Here is a 16,957-nt window from a genome sequence, read left to right on the forward strand (position 1 = left end):
ATTAATCCAAGGCAACTCCAGCTGACTTATAAACATGAAAAATAAAAAATTGTCACCAAAAGCCTACATCATTATCAATTCAAGGAGAGAGCAAATCACCAATTTATCAGAAAAAGCTTTCTGTTTAAAATTGCACAGACAAGACTTCTTCAGTCCTATAGCCAATAAATTTCAGGTACTTTGTGAAATTCCTTTAGTATAGTTAAACTAAACTATTGGCACAAATCTCATTGACCCAAATACAGTATGTCAATTCATCCACAAACAAAGGAAGAAACACATAATAAAACTCATTTTGTGAATGTGTATACACACAGACACAAATACATACTATATATTTATTATCATCTGCATGATATGACATGATATGTATATGTTAACATATATGATATCAAATGTAGAAAGGGAAAAATTTCTTTCTAACATGCTTCTTTTAAAGACTTGAAATATTTAATCTTTGTTTGAAACATGCAAATCTTAAATAGAATAGGTCATACCTGGAAGGTTTGATACCAGAACAAATGATTTCTAAACATATGGCTAGTATCTGTCTATATGTACCCAGAATATTTGCTGTGTTGAAAAATCTTTCAGGTATGACTTCTATTTAAGATTTCCATGCATACATGACTCTACACATATATATAAGGAACATTTGGTGCCCATAGAGAAAGTCAAGAGTTAGTGATGGCTGCACAGAAGGTTCCCACAGTGGATTTGTCCTCCCCTCAGTAGTGCACAGAATTCCTATCAACACTAATGGGAATTGGGCACAACATGGGAAGGAACAGAAACTGCCTGATTAGTAATGCAACACCATTGAGTGCCTTTAAAGTTGAACATCTTCATCAAACTTCCACTACTAAACTGTTCTTTTGGTGTATAACAGTCTGTTCTTCTGGACTGTTACCAAGGGGATACTTAGAAATCCACTTCTGTTCAAAGAAAGTCAATTCTTACCAAGTCATTTACCAAATCCATTAGCTAAGGAAAAATAAGACAAGTGGATGAGTTTCTCTCTCTCTCTCTCTCTCTCTCTCTCTCTCTCTCTCTCTCTCTCTCTCTCTCTCTCTCTCTCTCTCTCTCTTTCTCTCTCTCTCTCTCTCTCTCTCTCTCTCTCTCTCTCTCTCTCTCTCTCCCTGCCTATGTGACTTTCTTTGTCTCTCTGCTTTTCTCTCTAACTTAGTCTCTGTCTCTATCTCTGTTTCTGTTTCTACCATCTTTTTCTCTCTCTGTTCCTACTTCTACTTTCATATTCTTTATGTCATCATCTATAATACCTTCCAACAATCTTCCTCTTGTCCCTGTAATGATATTACATTTTATGCATCTTAAACAAATTCTCTTTTGCCTTGAATGGCTCAGAAAGATTCTATTTATAGTTACCGTTTTATTGCTTCTTCTTGTTTGCGACGTTTTTCATTCTTTTCTTTCAAGTAAGCCAGGTTTGTTTCATTCCTTAAGCGATCATTCTCTCGAGCAATGTCTGATGCATTCTGAATAACCAAGCCATCATAGGCCTTCATTCCCATATCCTCTATATACTGAAGAAAAGCATCCAAAGTGTCTTCCTCTGAATTAGAACCCATCATCTTGCAGGAGATCATGTTAAAAAGGAAGATACAGTTCCTGCAAGTGGAAAACACATTATATCTTCATCAGTGGGAAAATAGCAGTTTATTTTAGCTAAAATCTTGTCAATTCTCATTTATAAAACTTAGGGTAAAACATTTGGAGAGTTTCCCTACAGGAAACCAAAGAATTTGGTTACCATATTAACAGGACTTAGTTTGAGTTGCAGATGGCAAACACCCCTAATAAAATAATGGATTTATGTTTCAGGATTTCAGAACTGAAAGAACTGATAAATAGAAATGTGCCTGTGTCTAATGGTAGCCACCTCTATGGTAGAAAAAGGGAAGGGAAGGAGAAACAAAAAAGAAAAAAAAGAAATTTACATAATAATTCCTGTTATATATTTAAAGGGAATGGTTAGATTTGCAGTTTCATGTGCAATCACTCTTTTATTATATTAACTTATGGAAATATTTGGTTTATTCCATAAATTAATTTCTTTTTTTTTAAAGAGAGAACTTAGCAGCATCAAATCCAACCTTCTCATTTTTTCAAATAATAAATTAAGATTCTGAGTGAGTAAGTAGTTTGCCCACAGCTATAGCACTAATGACAGCCAACATTTGAATGCAGAGCCTCTGACTATAATTCTAATGTTCTTTATACCTTTTTTTTCTGAAAGGCTATGTCAAAGAAAATGCTAGTCAAATAAAGCAACTATTGTTAATTCCTTAATATCAAAAGATTAAGAATACATTTTTTTTCTTTCAGCTTCACATCTCTATGGAGTGTACTTTGGGATGAGGAGGTTGTTTGGGTATTTGTTTTATAAATATGTTTTAAAAATAAATGTTATGTCAAATAATACTTTAGGTTTCAAGAGAAAACTGTGGCTTGGATAATAATTACTGTCATGGGTGACATTATTCAAAATGTCATCCTTAGATGTTTGAGATGAGAAATCACATCTGATTATTTTTCATTGCCAATTATCATAAAAGTTTCCTCCTTTCAATCTCAATGAAATACATACACATTTAAAATGAATTGTGTATTCTATTATTCAAATTTTCCAATTACCACAAAAATTCATGAAACAAATTATTAGATTAGAGTAGAATTTCCCTATAATGCAAAAAAATTGCTAATAATATTTTCCAAAAAAGCATAAGTATGTATTATAATAGTTCTGTTTTTTCAAGTAGCAACATCACCTGCAATAATGCTTTATATTCACATAAAATTTTAATTCAAGCATCAGAGCATCACCAATCACGCCCTCACCATATCTTCCAAGACCATCCACATAAAATTATTTTCTTTTTCATGTTATAAAAGCATGGTTAAAATAAAGAAGTGATGTTAGCCACAGGTAACATGGGAAGAGGGGAGGATGGAGATCCTAACTCTTATGTCCTCCTTTTATGCAGTTATATGGGAATGAAATACTAAATAGCTAGACTGATAGGTTGGAAGAGTTGTGGATGTAATGAATATTAGGAGCAGATAATAGTGAAAATGCACTGTCCCAAATAAATGAGCCTATTTTTCTGTCTCCTTGAGCTTCAATAAAATGAATTGATTCCATCATATGGTCTATGAAATTCCCTCTACATTTAGGTTTATAATTCTATGACATAATAAATCTCCTCTAATCGACTAAAACATTTAGTTAAATTTCAAGTGCTTAGCTGTGGCAAAATGTATGTTATTGTTCTATTGTTCCTGCTAGCTTCCTTGGATATATGCTCCCAAAAGCACTGATAGTTGTCTTAACATTGTGACAATCTATATATATTGGGAAGTGTATGGGAATGTTGTAAGGAGAACTATTTACACATTTTAGTTCTGCCCCTGATCTCAAATGATCATAGTCACACCACTTTTTTTTTTTCTGGGTCTGAGTTTCCTCATGGGTATAATAAGAAGGTTGAACTGGATGCTGTCTATGAGTTTCTCTAGTTTCAGACATGCATAACTTTTGAGCTTTCTTCATGCCAGTCCCTTGGAAAAGTGAAGGGCTAAATCAGAGCACCTAAAGAAAAATTACCCTCTCCCACTATTACATGCCACTTGTTCCACTGATAAGTCCTTTTTTAAACATATTAATTTAAAACAATTTATACAACACTAAGAGATTAGTGCCAATACTATTCTAGCAGAAGTTAAATGACTTGACCAGGGTCACATATCTGATGTGTCTGAATCTGGACTTGAAATACTTTTGATCCTTTAAGGAATTTTGCTATACATGTGTGTATTATTATACATTCTTAGATAATACCTGAACACTTTCCCTTGTGAAGTCCATGCCACATTCTAAAAATATAAAATTTAGGCCTAGAGAGCAGCATAATAATAATTATCTTCCTAAGGAGTTTATAAATAAATGAGGAGTTCTCTTGATTGTATGCAACCTAAATCAATTTACTAGAAATAATTTGATATTTAAATTACCTATTTATTTAGTGGAGGTTGCTCATTTAATGAGCATTTTTTTTTGTTATTTTTGTCTGTATCTGTGCAGTTGCAGAAAGTCCCTCTGCCAATCAGTAAAACTGTAAGAAATTGTCAGAGACTTGCTCATGTTCCTGTACCTAATTTGATTCCTATACTTCCCCTCTATTCATCAAGCCAAACTACAACTTTTCAACTGTATTTCTTAAAATAAATGAGAACTAGATAGTTATAGATAAAGATTTTATGATGTTATTGTACATAGTTTCTGGAAGCAAGGTACCAGAAATGTATATACACTTAAACCAGGCATACCCTGTCTCATATCATCAACTTTTTTGAGAATAAAACAGGAACTTCTCAATCTCTTAATCTGTCATAAATATGAATTTGTTTTAAAAATTATGGTAGCACTTATGGAAATTCACTTAAGTATAAGTGAGCACTAATCATTAATTCCTATGTGTTTCCTGGCATCCAATTTAAATTAGACTTTACAGAGTCTACTTGTTGTCACTGATTATATTTTTTGAGGCTAAAAGAGAGAATATTTAATTTTCCTCCATGTTTAAGTTTTTCTACTTATATGACAGATACTTCCTCCTCCCAGCTACTTCCAACTCCCCACCCACTATTGTGTTCTTTTCTCCAGGTTAAATATGCCTAGTTCTTTCCCTTGTTAACATTCTACCAAAAGTATTTCTCCTAGATCATCAGTAACATTTAATCACCAAAAACATAAACTTTTCAGTTCTCATTCTTCCTTTAATATTTTGCTTTTTTTTGTTACTGTTGATTCCTCCCTCCTAAATATTTTTTTCATCCTTCAGCACCATTTCTCTTTTCTGATTCTTCTTCTGCCTATTGGACCTCACTTCTTGGTTTTGTTTGGTCCATCCTTCTCTTCTCAACATGTGACTTATAACTTCTACCTCCTCTGTACACTATTTCCCTTGCTGAACTCATCTGATCCCACTGATTCAATTGTCACCTCAGTGTATAAGACTGCCACATGAGAAATGGAATTGTTAGAGATTTAGACCCAATTTCTTGCTTAAGTCCTATTTTACTGCCTGACATCTCTACCTGGATTTATAAACAGCAACTCAAACCCAATATATCTGAAACCAAAATTCCTATCTCCCCTACCCCAAACCTGATTCTCTCCTTTTCTTTTCTTTTCTTCCCCCTCTCCCCCTGCTTATATAAAAGAGTATTGATATCCTCCCAGTTATCTAGGCTTGAAATTTTAGTCTCACTGGCTTTTTCTCTTCCTCATTCCATGAATCCCATTGTTTGAGCAGTTTTGTGCTACACAGTTCCAGGAATCTTTCTATTTGTTCAATTCTCTTTACTCATAGAACCACTACCATATTTCAGGCCCTTATCACTTCTTACCAGGACTTCTCTAATAGCTTTTAACTGAGCTTCCTACTTCCAGCCTCTTTTATTTCTAATTCACTTTCTTTCTAATTTCTTCTATTTTTAATTTTTTTAATAGACAAAAAGCATCTGTTTTCTCACCCTCCTACTACTTGCTTCATTGGGGAAAAAATTCTTACTACAGATATGCATAATCAACAAAACAAATGTCTGCATTCTTGTCTAAAAATTTCTATGTCTCAATCTGTGTCCTGATTCTATCAATTCTGGGTTAGGAGGTGAGTAGAATGTTATATCATGGGTTCTCTAGAATACTGAATAATTATAATACTGAATAATTATTGTATTCTTCAGAGTTCTCAAATCTTTTAGAGTTATATGTCTTCACAATGTTGTTGTAATTCTATTGTTCTTCTGGTACTGTCTTTCCAGATATCTCTAAAGTTTCTGTGTTATTATTTCTTATAACAGAGTAGTATCATAGTATAGTCATACATAATAATTTATTATGCCATTCCCCAATTGCTTGACATTTCTTTTTTAGCTTCCATTTTGTCATCACAGAAAGAGAAGCTATAAATATTATGCATATATTTTTTCCTTTTGTTTATCTCATTTCAGTAATCATACTTTTTCATGTGTATCCTTGACTCTTTACAATACTTTGCACACACACAAATAAACAGAATGCCCATCATCTAACACTGTCACTTATTCATATTATGGATCACAATGTATCCATTCTTTTGTTCATGAGAGTAATATTTGTACTTTTTCATCGATTTCCCAAAGTACATGTAGTCAAAACATTTAATCCCTTCTTTGGTTCATTTAATAATTTATGATACTAAGACAATATTTGAGACTTTCAATTTGCAATGTCTCATTATCACAGTACAAAATAAAGGATTTGTCATTGTTGAATGAATTTCACCACCTTGGTCTCAGTTTATGCATATGTAAAATTATAAGAGTTGGATCTGGATATTCATTAAGATACAGTTAAGTGGGGCAACTAGGAGGTGCAGTAGATAGAGCATCAGCCTTCAAGTCAGGAGAACCTGAGTTCAAATCTGACCTCAGACACTTAATATTTCCTATGTGACCCTAAGCAAGTCACTTAATCCCAATTGCTTCAGCAATAAATAAATAAATAAATAAATAATGATTTTATATATATATATATATATATATATATATATATATATATATATATATATATATATATATATACACACACATATATATATACATACATATATATATATATACACACACACACACATATATATAAAATCCCAATTGCCCCAGCAAAAAATTATATATATATATATATATATATATATATAAAATATACATATATATGTGTATATATATATATATATGTATATATATATACACATATATATGTATATATGTTCTGTTCTGTTAGTTTTCTATGATTTGTAAAGCTTAAATATTATAGTATAACTAGGGGGACTATAAATTATATAAATTCAGAGTTGGGAGGAACTGCAGAAATCCAAACAAACCCATATCTGAAAGATAATCTCTCTATAAACTATTTTACCTATCATCCATTCATGCTTAAGACTTCTAGTAAAGGTAAAATACCTCTCAAGAAAGACCATTCATTCATCTTTGGTATGGCTGTAATTGTTAAAAAGTTTTACCTTACATTAAGGCAAACTCTTTGAAATTTCTCTTCAAACTCTGAGGTACCACTACATACCTCTCAGATTTGCTAAGATGAAAGGAAAAAAATGATAAATGTTGGAGGAAATGTGGGAAAACTGGGACACCAATATATTACTGGTAGAGTTGTGAACTGATCCAACCATTTTGGAGAGCAGTTTGGAACTATGCCCAAAGGGCTATAAAACTGTGTATACCCTTTGATCAATCAGTGTTTCTACTGGGCCGGTATCCCAAAGAGATCATCAAAAAGAGAAAAGGATCCACATGTACAAAATGTTTGTAGGGCTCTTTTTGTAATGACAAGGAACTGGAAACTGAGTGGATGCCCATAAGTTGGGGAATGACTGAATAAGTTTTGGTATATGAATGTTATGAAATATTATTGTTCTGTAAGAAATGATCAGCAGGATGTTTCAGAAGGGTCTGGAGAGAACTGATGCTAAGTGAAGTGAGTAGAACCAAGAAAACATTATACATAGCCACAAATATGTGATGACCAACTCTAATGGACTTGGCTCTTTTCAATCATGACGTGATTCAGACTAGTTCCAATAGACCTGTGATGGAGAGAGCTATCTACATCCAGAAAGTACTTTGGGTACTGAATGTGGATCACAATATAGTATTTTCATCTTTTTTGTTGTTGTTTGCTTCCAGTATGATAAACGTTGAACTATGTATAGAAGAACTGCACATGTTTAACATATATTGGATTACTTGCTGTCTGTGGGAGGAAGGGTGGGGCTGGGATGGAGAAAAATCTGCAACACAAGGTTTTGCAAGGGTGAATGTTGAAAATTATCCTTGCAGGTATTTCAAAAGTTAAAAGGTATTTAAAAATGAAAAAAAAATGAAATAAACCTCTGATAACTATTCCTAGGTACCAGACACAAGACTGAAATCCTGCATTTGAATATTAACTTTATGAGAAATATTATTTGGCTTCTCCCTTCTTATATTGGATGGAGATTTCTCAAAAGAGTCGGCTATACTTGATCTGTTCTTATTTTTTTGTTATCCACTCACTCCTCAAACTATAGTAATATATATTTCCCTCTCCATCAGCCTATTTAAATTATTCTTTCAAAGGTTAACAATGATATGCTAATTTTCAAAAAGTATCTTCAGGCCTTAGTCCCCTGATTTAACTAGATTATTTAACACTTTTGGCCATTCTTTCCTTTCATTTTGGGGGGGTAGTGATGGGAAGGCAAAGAGTTCATTGGAGTTAATTGACTCCCCAGTGTCACACAGACAGAAAGTATCAAGTGCCAGAGGTCAGATTTGAACTCAGATTTTCTTGACTCCAGGGCTAGTGCTCTATAACTGTACCACATACTTGCTTCATCTTATCCTTATTAATCCAATGAATCTTTGCAATATTGTCCTCTAAGTGTTCTGCTCAGTCCATTTTTTTTCTCCCTCTCATTTTCTGGATCCTTTTCCTCAGTCTATACTAAGTGCAGACATACACACATATTCTCTCTTTCTCTCTCTCTCTCTCTCTCTCTCTCTCTCTCTCTCTCTCTCTCTCTCTCTCTCTCTCTCTCTCATCGCTGTACTCAATCTTCTTTCCTTTTCAATAAATATTCATTATTCTGGTATTATACTTTATCTAAATATGGAATTGTTCTAATTTTATCTATGTGGTCATAATCATTTTTACTAGTTCAGTAATCAAATTTCTACCTGCTTATTGTTTATCCCCATCAGAATCTTTCACTTCTATTTTGAAATCTCAAATATCCAAAAATAAATTAATCTTCCTCTATAATATGTTTCCCCTTCTCTGATGATGTCACGGATATCTTTCCAGTCTTTTACCCTCTAGTCCTTTCTACCTCATCCTGCATTATTAGTTATTCCCCAAGTTCTGCTACTATCTTTGTAGTTTCTTTCTTTTTCATTCTCATTATAATAGGTCAGATCTTTTATTCATTCCCATCAAGACTAACTTTATTGCCTCCTTACCATTTTATCTTTCTCCTACATCTAATTCATCTTCCAGATTTATCTTCTTAATGTATAAATTTAATCCAGAGACTCATAAAATATTAGAACTAGAAAAAAATTCCTAGAAATCATCTAGTTCAATAATATGCTCTTTTCACAGCTAAAGACACCAAGATCTCTGTCCTGCTTAAAACTTTCAGTGGTTTGTCATTATCTACAGAATAAATATTTTCTCTGGCATTTTATGTATTCAATATACATATAACCTTCTAACGATCTAATCATCTTTCCAAACATTTCACACTGCTCTTCCTATACTATACACTTTAGCTAAAGTAGATCACTCACTGCTCTTCAGCCTTATCTCATCCTTTATTTTCATGCCTTTTATCATACCATCTCTTATGCCTAAAATCAGCTCCTCCCCAATTCCATTTGTTAAAAATTTACTTGTCCTTCAAATCCCAGACTAAAGTCCATCTTCTTTATATTATTTTTTTAAATTCACCCATCTAGAAGGGATCCAAACTTTCTTAACATTAGCTTTATCATTTTCCCATGAACTAAGCAGTTTTTATTATTATTAGTTATCTACATATTTCCTCTCATTTTCTTAAGGGAAAACTTCTTAAGAAAATAGATTATATTTTATTTGTGTCTATATTTATTTTATTGCCTAGCACAATGACCCTATACATAGAATGGCTCCATAAATACTTGTGCAATTGAATTGAAATCAATTTAATCTAGACAAGTCTGCCCATTGTACAAATGAGAGAACAGGGAATCATAAAACTGAAGAGGCTTTATTCATTCTGGACCTATAAATATCTTCAATTTGCTGAGGAAAGTACTTTTACACCTTGGACATGTGACCCAGTTCCTCTGAGCTCCTTTATATCAATATTCATAATTATAAAATATATTATTATAACACTTTAATATTTACAAATATTTTTTCACAAGATCCCTTTGAAATAGGGGGTGGGCATGTTACTATAATCACTTTACAAATGGGAAAATTGATAATTAAAGAAGCCATCTGAAGTTCCACATCATACAACTAGTGAATATCAGAGATGAGATACAAAAAGGGGCCTAGCCTCGTTGATTCTAGTTCTAAAATTGTACATATCTACCTTCCTAATCAGAGCACATTTCATATGCAGGTAAGTTATAGAGAAATAAGTTTATATCTATACTTAGAGGATATGTTGACCATAACAAATATTTACTTCTTTTATAAGTACTGTCATTTAAATGAGAATTGAATAGACAGATAATCATAGACCATATTTCTTTACATATATGTGGATCTTGAAGACATTTTCCCCCACAACCTCCATACAAGTAATGGCAGAATGGAGTATCTGTGTACATATGGCAAATATGAATATATTTTTTGCCCTCAATGTATTTCAATGGCAAAATTACTTCACAATAGCTTTGCCTATTATTTGTAAAAAGTAACCAGCAATAACAATCTTCAAAAAGCCTTTATGGAAGAAACAGGAAACCTTAATTCAAGAGACAGTTGTAGCAATTCATAAAATTCCCTTCAGCTATGACATCATTGATCAGCACCAACTTTATTAAACATTGTTCAGATGTAACAGAAGGGAAAGAATGAGTGAGTTAGGAAATGACCTATTCATTTCTTGCATAGAAGTTTCTGGAAAGATTTACTTACTGATGACTTACTTAGCAAAATTTAATTTAACAGATTTCTTCCTCCACTTCCACCCTGGAAAAGACCCTAAGAGCTTCAGGAAATATAAAGAAACTTGTAAGCAAACTCATTTCCAATGTCCAGTGCCTAGACAACCAATAATATTTGTCAGAGACCATCCCATCAGAAACACTTAACTTTTCATGTCAGCCTTTGAGTAGCATTTCAGGCATCAACCCTTTTTCAGGAATTCTGTCTCAAAGACATAGTTACTCAGTATCTCTCTATGTAGTTATCAGTATTTGGTAGACTGAAGAATTCCTTTGTCTGATCTTTTGGATTGCTGTATTGACCTAATTTGTTGCAAGAATGAAAGCCATTTTGTTCAGTTTAATGATTCTGAACAATGAACCAATCATCTTTTCTTTCCTTGAAGATATATATATATATATATATATATATATATATATATATATATATATATATATATATATATATATATACTGCCTACTGAAATACTTTACTGTACTTAATTTGTATAGCACCTGAACATTTGTAGGTCTTAATATTTTGTTTGGTTTTCCTTTACAAAAATAACATTCAGAAAGCTTGATTCAGGTGTATCTAGAATACCAGATCCCACCTTTATCTATTAATTAATAATATCTAGCATTTATTTAGTGTTTCCTATGTGCCCAGACACTGTACTAAGCACTTTATAATTACTATCTCCTTTACTCCCCACAGTAAGTTCAAATGTTAAATTATCATTGGATTTCCCTAATACTGAAGACAGATCTGATCGCTAAATGATTTCCATTTGAGTATTTGCATTGTGATAAAATATCTATTGCATGTGAAATACTTGAAGGGTGCAAAATACAAGCAATTAGATCTGAATAGAGTCCAAGAAACATAAATGTGTAGCTCCTCTTTTCATATCTTCCCCATGGATACTTCCTCTAGCTAAAGACAGAATGAATACAACACAGATAAACTGCATGAGTCTTAATGCTGATGATATCAAGTGGTCTGGGAGAATTTATTGTGAAGTAAGTGTATTCAAAAATAAATGTAGTTATCCACTTAGTTTTGTTACTATGTTAATTTCAAATGCAAATGTTGTGTTGTCATTGATTTCCTGGAGAGTAGCTAAAATACTATGCAATGATGCAGAAATTGGGCACCCCTGTGTAACAAGATGCTTATGATTTTAAAAGTGACTTTTGTTGACAAAGGCAGAAATAAATTAAGGCCAGAAAAATGTAAGTTGGAATTGACACACTGATGCAAATATTTCCATTTTCCCAAGTCCATTTTATAAAACTTAATACAAATTTCTGTTTCAATAATTCCACCTTTTGTGAATTTTAAATTCTTCCAAAAGGACAGAAAAATAAATAAGCACAAAATATGTGGGGGAGAGGATTTCCAATGTATCCCATTGACCAAGAAACAGAATTCTATTTTTATCAGCAAGTGTCAGATGAGTGAAGCATCCCACAGACTCATATGGGCTCTAATTCTTTCTCTTTTCATAGATCTTTTATCCAGCATTTCTGGAAAGGAGCTGTTCTCCATCTGTTGCTTATCATTTTCCAAGATATAAAAGTTGTAAAGACTCCATCAATCTGAGTATTCGCCACATATACTGGGTAACATAGGTGGACAAATCTCTAGAAGACATTTATGTACCTGTAAATCTAGCACCCAATTCCTGCAGTACAAAAGGCTTCTGGAAGATCAGATTTAAAATACACTTTCCATTTCAAGATTATCTTATATGTAGGATAAGAAGTTTATTGGTGACTTAGTAATGTTATTAAACTCACATATTTAATAAGTAGAAAGCACATAATATATTGAGTAGGATAAATTTGGATGATAATTTTATGAAATAGGTTTTATCTTTAGCTCACACTTCATTTCCTCACTCCTACCCATAACTCCAGGAGAGTCTATTTTCTTTTATCAACAGGTAAATCTCTGAAAGCTTTACCATTTCTTTTCCTCCTGAGGTTACAAAGAACATCTGCCTTGATTCAGTGAGAGAAGTTGCTAGAATCTGCTCTTTTTGCTTTTTCCAATCAGTGAATTTTCTCTGAGGCAGAGAGCCCAATTTTGCCCAGGAGTATTTCTGCAACTAACTGAACAATTTTTGTGGCAGTTTGGGCACAGTTTTTGCCAATGGGGTAAAACAATACTTCCTGTTTTCTTCATGGATTGAAAGCTATTTGAGATAACACATTCCAAATGAGATCATGTGATTAAATAATGAGAGGTTATGTAAAAATGTGGAATATGTAAATAGAAAGATGGTGTAAAACCAGGAGATGAATGTAAATGAAACCTCACCCTACAGGATGTCTGTATATCCTCCATATGTGCATGCTATATGGAAAAGTACAGGATTGAATAATTATGGTGACTTCTTATTACATTACATCAATAACCTGAAGTATCATTTCCTTGTGTTTATGCTTAAACCCAGGAAACTTCAAAATCTTTTTACCATACTCAAAGGCCTCAAAATACAGCATTTCTTTAAAAAATGGGAAATTATGAAATAAAAACCAAACAGCTGACTGAAATGCTAAAAAAAAAAATTCTCTTGTCTTTCCCTTTAAACTTATAAGTAAGTTTTGTTCCCTACCTTCTTTTTTCAGTATGACTTGACAATGTACTAATCAGATTTCTCCTCCAACTTAAATTAGTGTTCACAATATCCACTCACTACATATATTCACAAAATAATCATTGACCACAGACCTCTCCTGAGCTTTAGGTCACATGGTTCTAGATGCTTACAAGGCGTATCTGCAAACTAGCTACATACCATTTTGCAAACTGCTGACTAGAACTACAAGAGGAATCTAATTGGATTGGGAGTTTATCCTTTACTTTGTTTAAAACACTCAGATGACCTGCCATCTATATTTGGTTAGTGATAGCTCCCATCACCAAACTTTATAACTTCTATTTGTACTTTGTCCCTCACAAAGATGTTCTCTTTTGTGATTACACACATACACATGCACACACACACATACACATATATATGTATATATGTGTATGTGTTTATACATGTAGATACACTGGATTTCAAAAATCTTTCATATAGTCATAACAAATGCTCCTCTGCAAATGTCAAAAAGTATGTCAGTTTTCCCCAATTAATATCATGTCAGTATAATTATGAGTCAATAGTTCAAACTTTCATGCAACTGCCCAATAATTGGTACTTAGTAATGCAAAGATGAAAATATAGAACAGTGCAAAATGTAAATAATTAGCGATAAGTTAATTTTAGCAGGATTACCTTATACTTACTAATCTGCACAATTCATTTATAAGCATTTTATGGTGAATTTAACCCCAAATTTGAGAGCTATTATATTTGTCATATCCGTAAAGATAAAAAGTGGATGTTTGCCAAGATTCAAAATGCCCTTCCCCATTTATTGCTAAAATTTAAGAAAAGAAATGACAAGGTCAATATGCACAGAGGTAAAAAACAAAAATCGACAATTTGAGGATTTGCAAATAAAAATGGATAAGTCCCCCTATTTTTCTTTCTTTTTTTTTTTTTTTCAAAATTCTTTACAGAAATTGACTGCTTACTCCCTTGGAATTCAGAATGTTGCTGTGAGTATCATAATAGGTGGACACTTTAGCCAAGAAAACCTTAAAAGAAAAAAAAAACCTTCCACTAAAGCTATGGTGTTCCCAAGTGTAACAAATCCATATGGATTTGTGATAGCAAACCTTAATTGTAATGAGATTTAGATAATCTTCTTGGTAGAGGATGGGATTTTTGAAAATGTGTCAGGAAGAGAGTGTATATGTTTCAATTCAGTAAGAAAAAGCAGTTTTAGGTGCTATGTGTGTGCAGTAGTTTCTCTTTTCTTTCTTTTTTTTTTTTTTTTTTTTTTGGAAACAGTGATATTGGGTTCTCACTGCTAATACAACTGTACTAAGGATGTTTTAAATATTTATGGTATGGAATAGCTGATAAGTAGCTAGCACACATTTTGAATACCAATTGATATACCACAAAAAATTAAACAATGTTTTTAATAATTCAATGCTGCTTTTTTCTCTTTTACACAAATTAGATGCCAGTTGTGAATATGCCTGTGGTCAAGCAACTACATGAATATACATATCTATAGATATAGATATGTATATATATATATATATATACATATATATGTATATATGTATGTATATAATAGTCTGTAGAATTTAACCAGAGTAAATGGCTTAGCTTGATTTCTGCTCACTTCAAAAGACATGCAAACTTCAGCATTAAGTATCCCTGAATAAAATCCACTGCATTTTATAAGCAGATTACTCAATTTAATGAGCACAGGGATCAATTAGCATGCTTAGAGAATGTGAAAAATGAGATACATACCAAAATTTAAGTCCCCAGGGATAGCTAAGTGCAATAATCAAAAGGTGACTTGTGTCTGTCAAAGCCCTTTCCCGTGCTTTATCTCAGTGCAGTCTGCAGGAATATTCCAGCACCAAAAGAAACAGACTTGTAGTACAGCTCAGTTTGTTCTTCAGTTAAAGTGCATTATATCTGGATGGCAAAAGTGTCCATAGTATCAGATTCTTCATCACTAGAGATCAGTGTTTTATTGATCTTCTTCCTATCAGCTAGAATAGCCTTTAAAGTTTTCCCGGTAAAATGCCGTGGCAAAAGAAGACAGGTACTTGCTTCTTTAAATCAACACTCAGAGAAAAGAGGGCATAGCTAATGGATGGGTACACCCACACAGCCCTCTGATTTGAGGTCCAGCAGAGAAGAAATTGGATGATTTTTACCCACTTTGCCACATAGATGATTACAATACCAAATGCAATCACCCGGGTTTGCTAAGGTGCCTCATTTGAATAGATTCTGCAGAGACAAAAATAAATGAAAACAAGGAATAAAAAACATCCTATCCAAATGGCTTCTCCCAGTCAAAAAGATGTTCTCTCTCATTGCCACTTAGATACAGAAGGTTTGAAGCAGTCTAGCTTGTGGCATCGTCCCTCCCCCGTGACAACCGGCAGCCTCTCTCTCTCTCTCTCTCTCTCTCTCTCTCTCTCTCTCTCTCTCTCTCTCTCTCTCTCTCTCTCTCTCTCTCTCTCTCTCTCTCTCTCTCTCTCTCTCTCTCTCTCTCTCTCTCTTCTTCTCTCTCTCTCTCCCTCTCTCCCTCTCTCCCCCCTCCCTCCCTCTCGCTCTCTCCCTATTCCCCTCTCCTCTCCTTTTCTCTCTCTCTCCAGCTGCCTTAGTCTGTGGATGCTACTGTTGATTAATCAGGGATTCTGAAACAAAGAGCCTACCTTCTGAAATAAGCAGTAATCTGTTTCTTCTCTGTTTCTGCAAACCGTCTGCATTCAAAAGCAAAGCTTCCAGCATCCTAGTACCTTGGATAGTTCCTGCTTACTAGGCCCATTGGAAAAGGGAAAAGAAGCAACTGAAGAAATGACAAGAGGAACAGCAGGCAGCATCGTTCTACTTCTGAATCCAGCTCCCAGGGGCTCACATCCTCATTAAAAGCCTCCTATTTAGGCAACAGATTTTCTCTCTTTTATCTTGACTGCACTGAAGTCTGATTAGCAAATAATCCAGTGAAAAAATAAAGAAGAGGAAAAAAGAAAAAGAAATAGTCTTCATAACAACTATATCCCCAATCCAGTTTGATTGGATAGGAAGGATATGAAACCAAGAAAATAAATATGTGAGAATGTGTAAGTTGTAACCTTTATCCCAAACATGGCTCATGGAAATGAGCAATCATTGAAAAGGAAGATCTAGGTCTCAGTTTGATACCTCTTTTTGATATGTCTTTTACACTCACCCTCACTGTACAGCAGTGTAAGGCATACAATTACTGCTGACGTACATTGGACTGCTGCTTGGGGAAAGAGGGGAGGAGCTTTGTAACCTCATCAAAACAACCTTCGACCACCTGCTCCCATGGCAGAAACACAGAACTATCCCACTTGGAGAGGATCTGCATAATGTATGTGCAGTCTTTAAACAAAAATTAACTACTTTTAACATTAAAAATGAAAATAACGTAACTAATGTAAGTATATTCTTAACTCATAAAAATTAAGATTTGTATTTCCTTAAGAATGAGCAATTTTGTAACTTCTATAATCTGTCTCTTCATTATTTTAATTTTCTACTATTCATGTATGAAGCACTTTACAAACTTT

General features: G+C 33.4%; 1 protein-coding gene across 2 annotated transcripts in view; it reads right to left on the minus strand.

Annotated features, from left to right (window-relative positions):
- The window catches only part of NYAP2 (neuronal tyrosine-phosphorylated phosphoinositide-3-kinase adaptor 2), a 322,006-nt gene extending 305,387 nt beyond the window's left edge, over positions 1-16,619 (minus strand). Inside the window, exons 1-3 of one of the 2 annotated variants that reach the window (XM_074298579.1) lie at positions 16,076-16,619; positions 15,153-15,644; positions 1,387-1,629 (exon numbers count right to left, since the gene is read on the minus strand). In XM_074298579.1, the coding sequence (XP_074154680.1) occupies positions 1,387-1,607 (221 nt within the window). In that variant the 5' untranslated portion in view covers positions 1,608-1,629; positions 15,153-15,644; positions 16,076-16,619. Of the gene's footprint in view, positions 1-1,386; positions 1,630-15,152; positions 15,819-16,075 lie in introns of those variants that run through there. The other variant, XM_074298580.1, reaches the window with a different exon arrangement.
- Between the last annotated feature and the right edge of the window lie 338 nt (positions 16,620-16,957).

Source organism: Sminthopsis crassicaudata, chromosome 3 (genome assembly GCF_048593235.1).
Source record: "Sminthopsis crassicaudata isolate SCR6 chromosome 3, ASM4859323v1, whole genome shotgun sequence".
Classification (NCBI taxonomy): domain Eukaryota; kingdom Metazoa; phylum Chordata; class Mammalia; order Dasyuromorphia; family Dasyuridae; genus Sminthopsis; species Sminthopsis crassicaudata.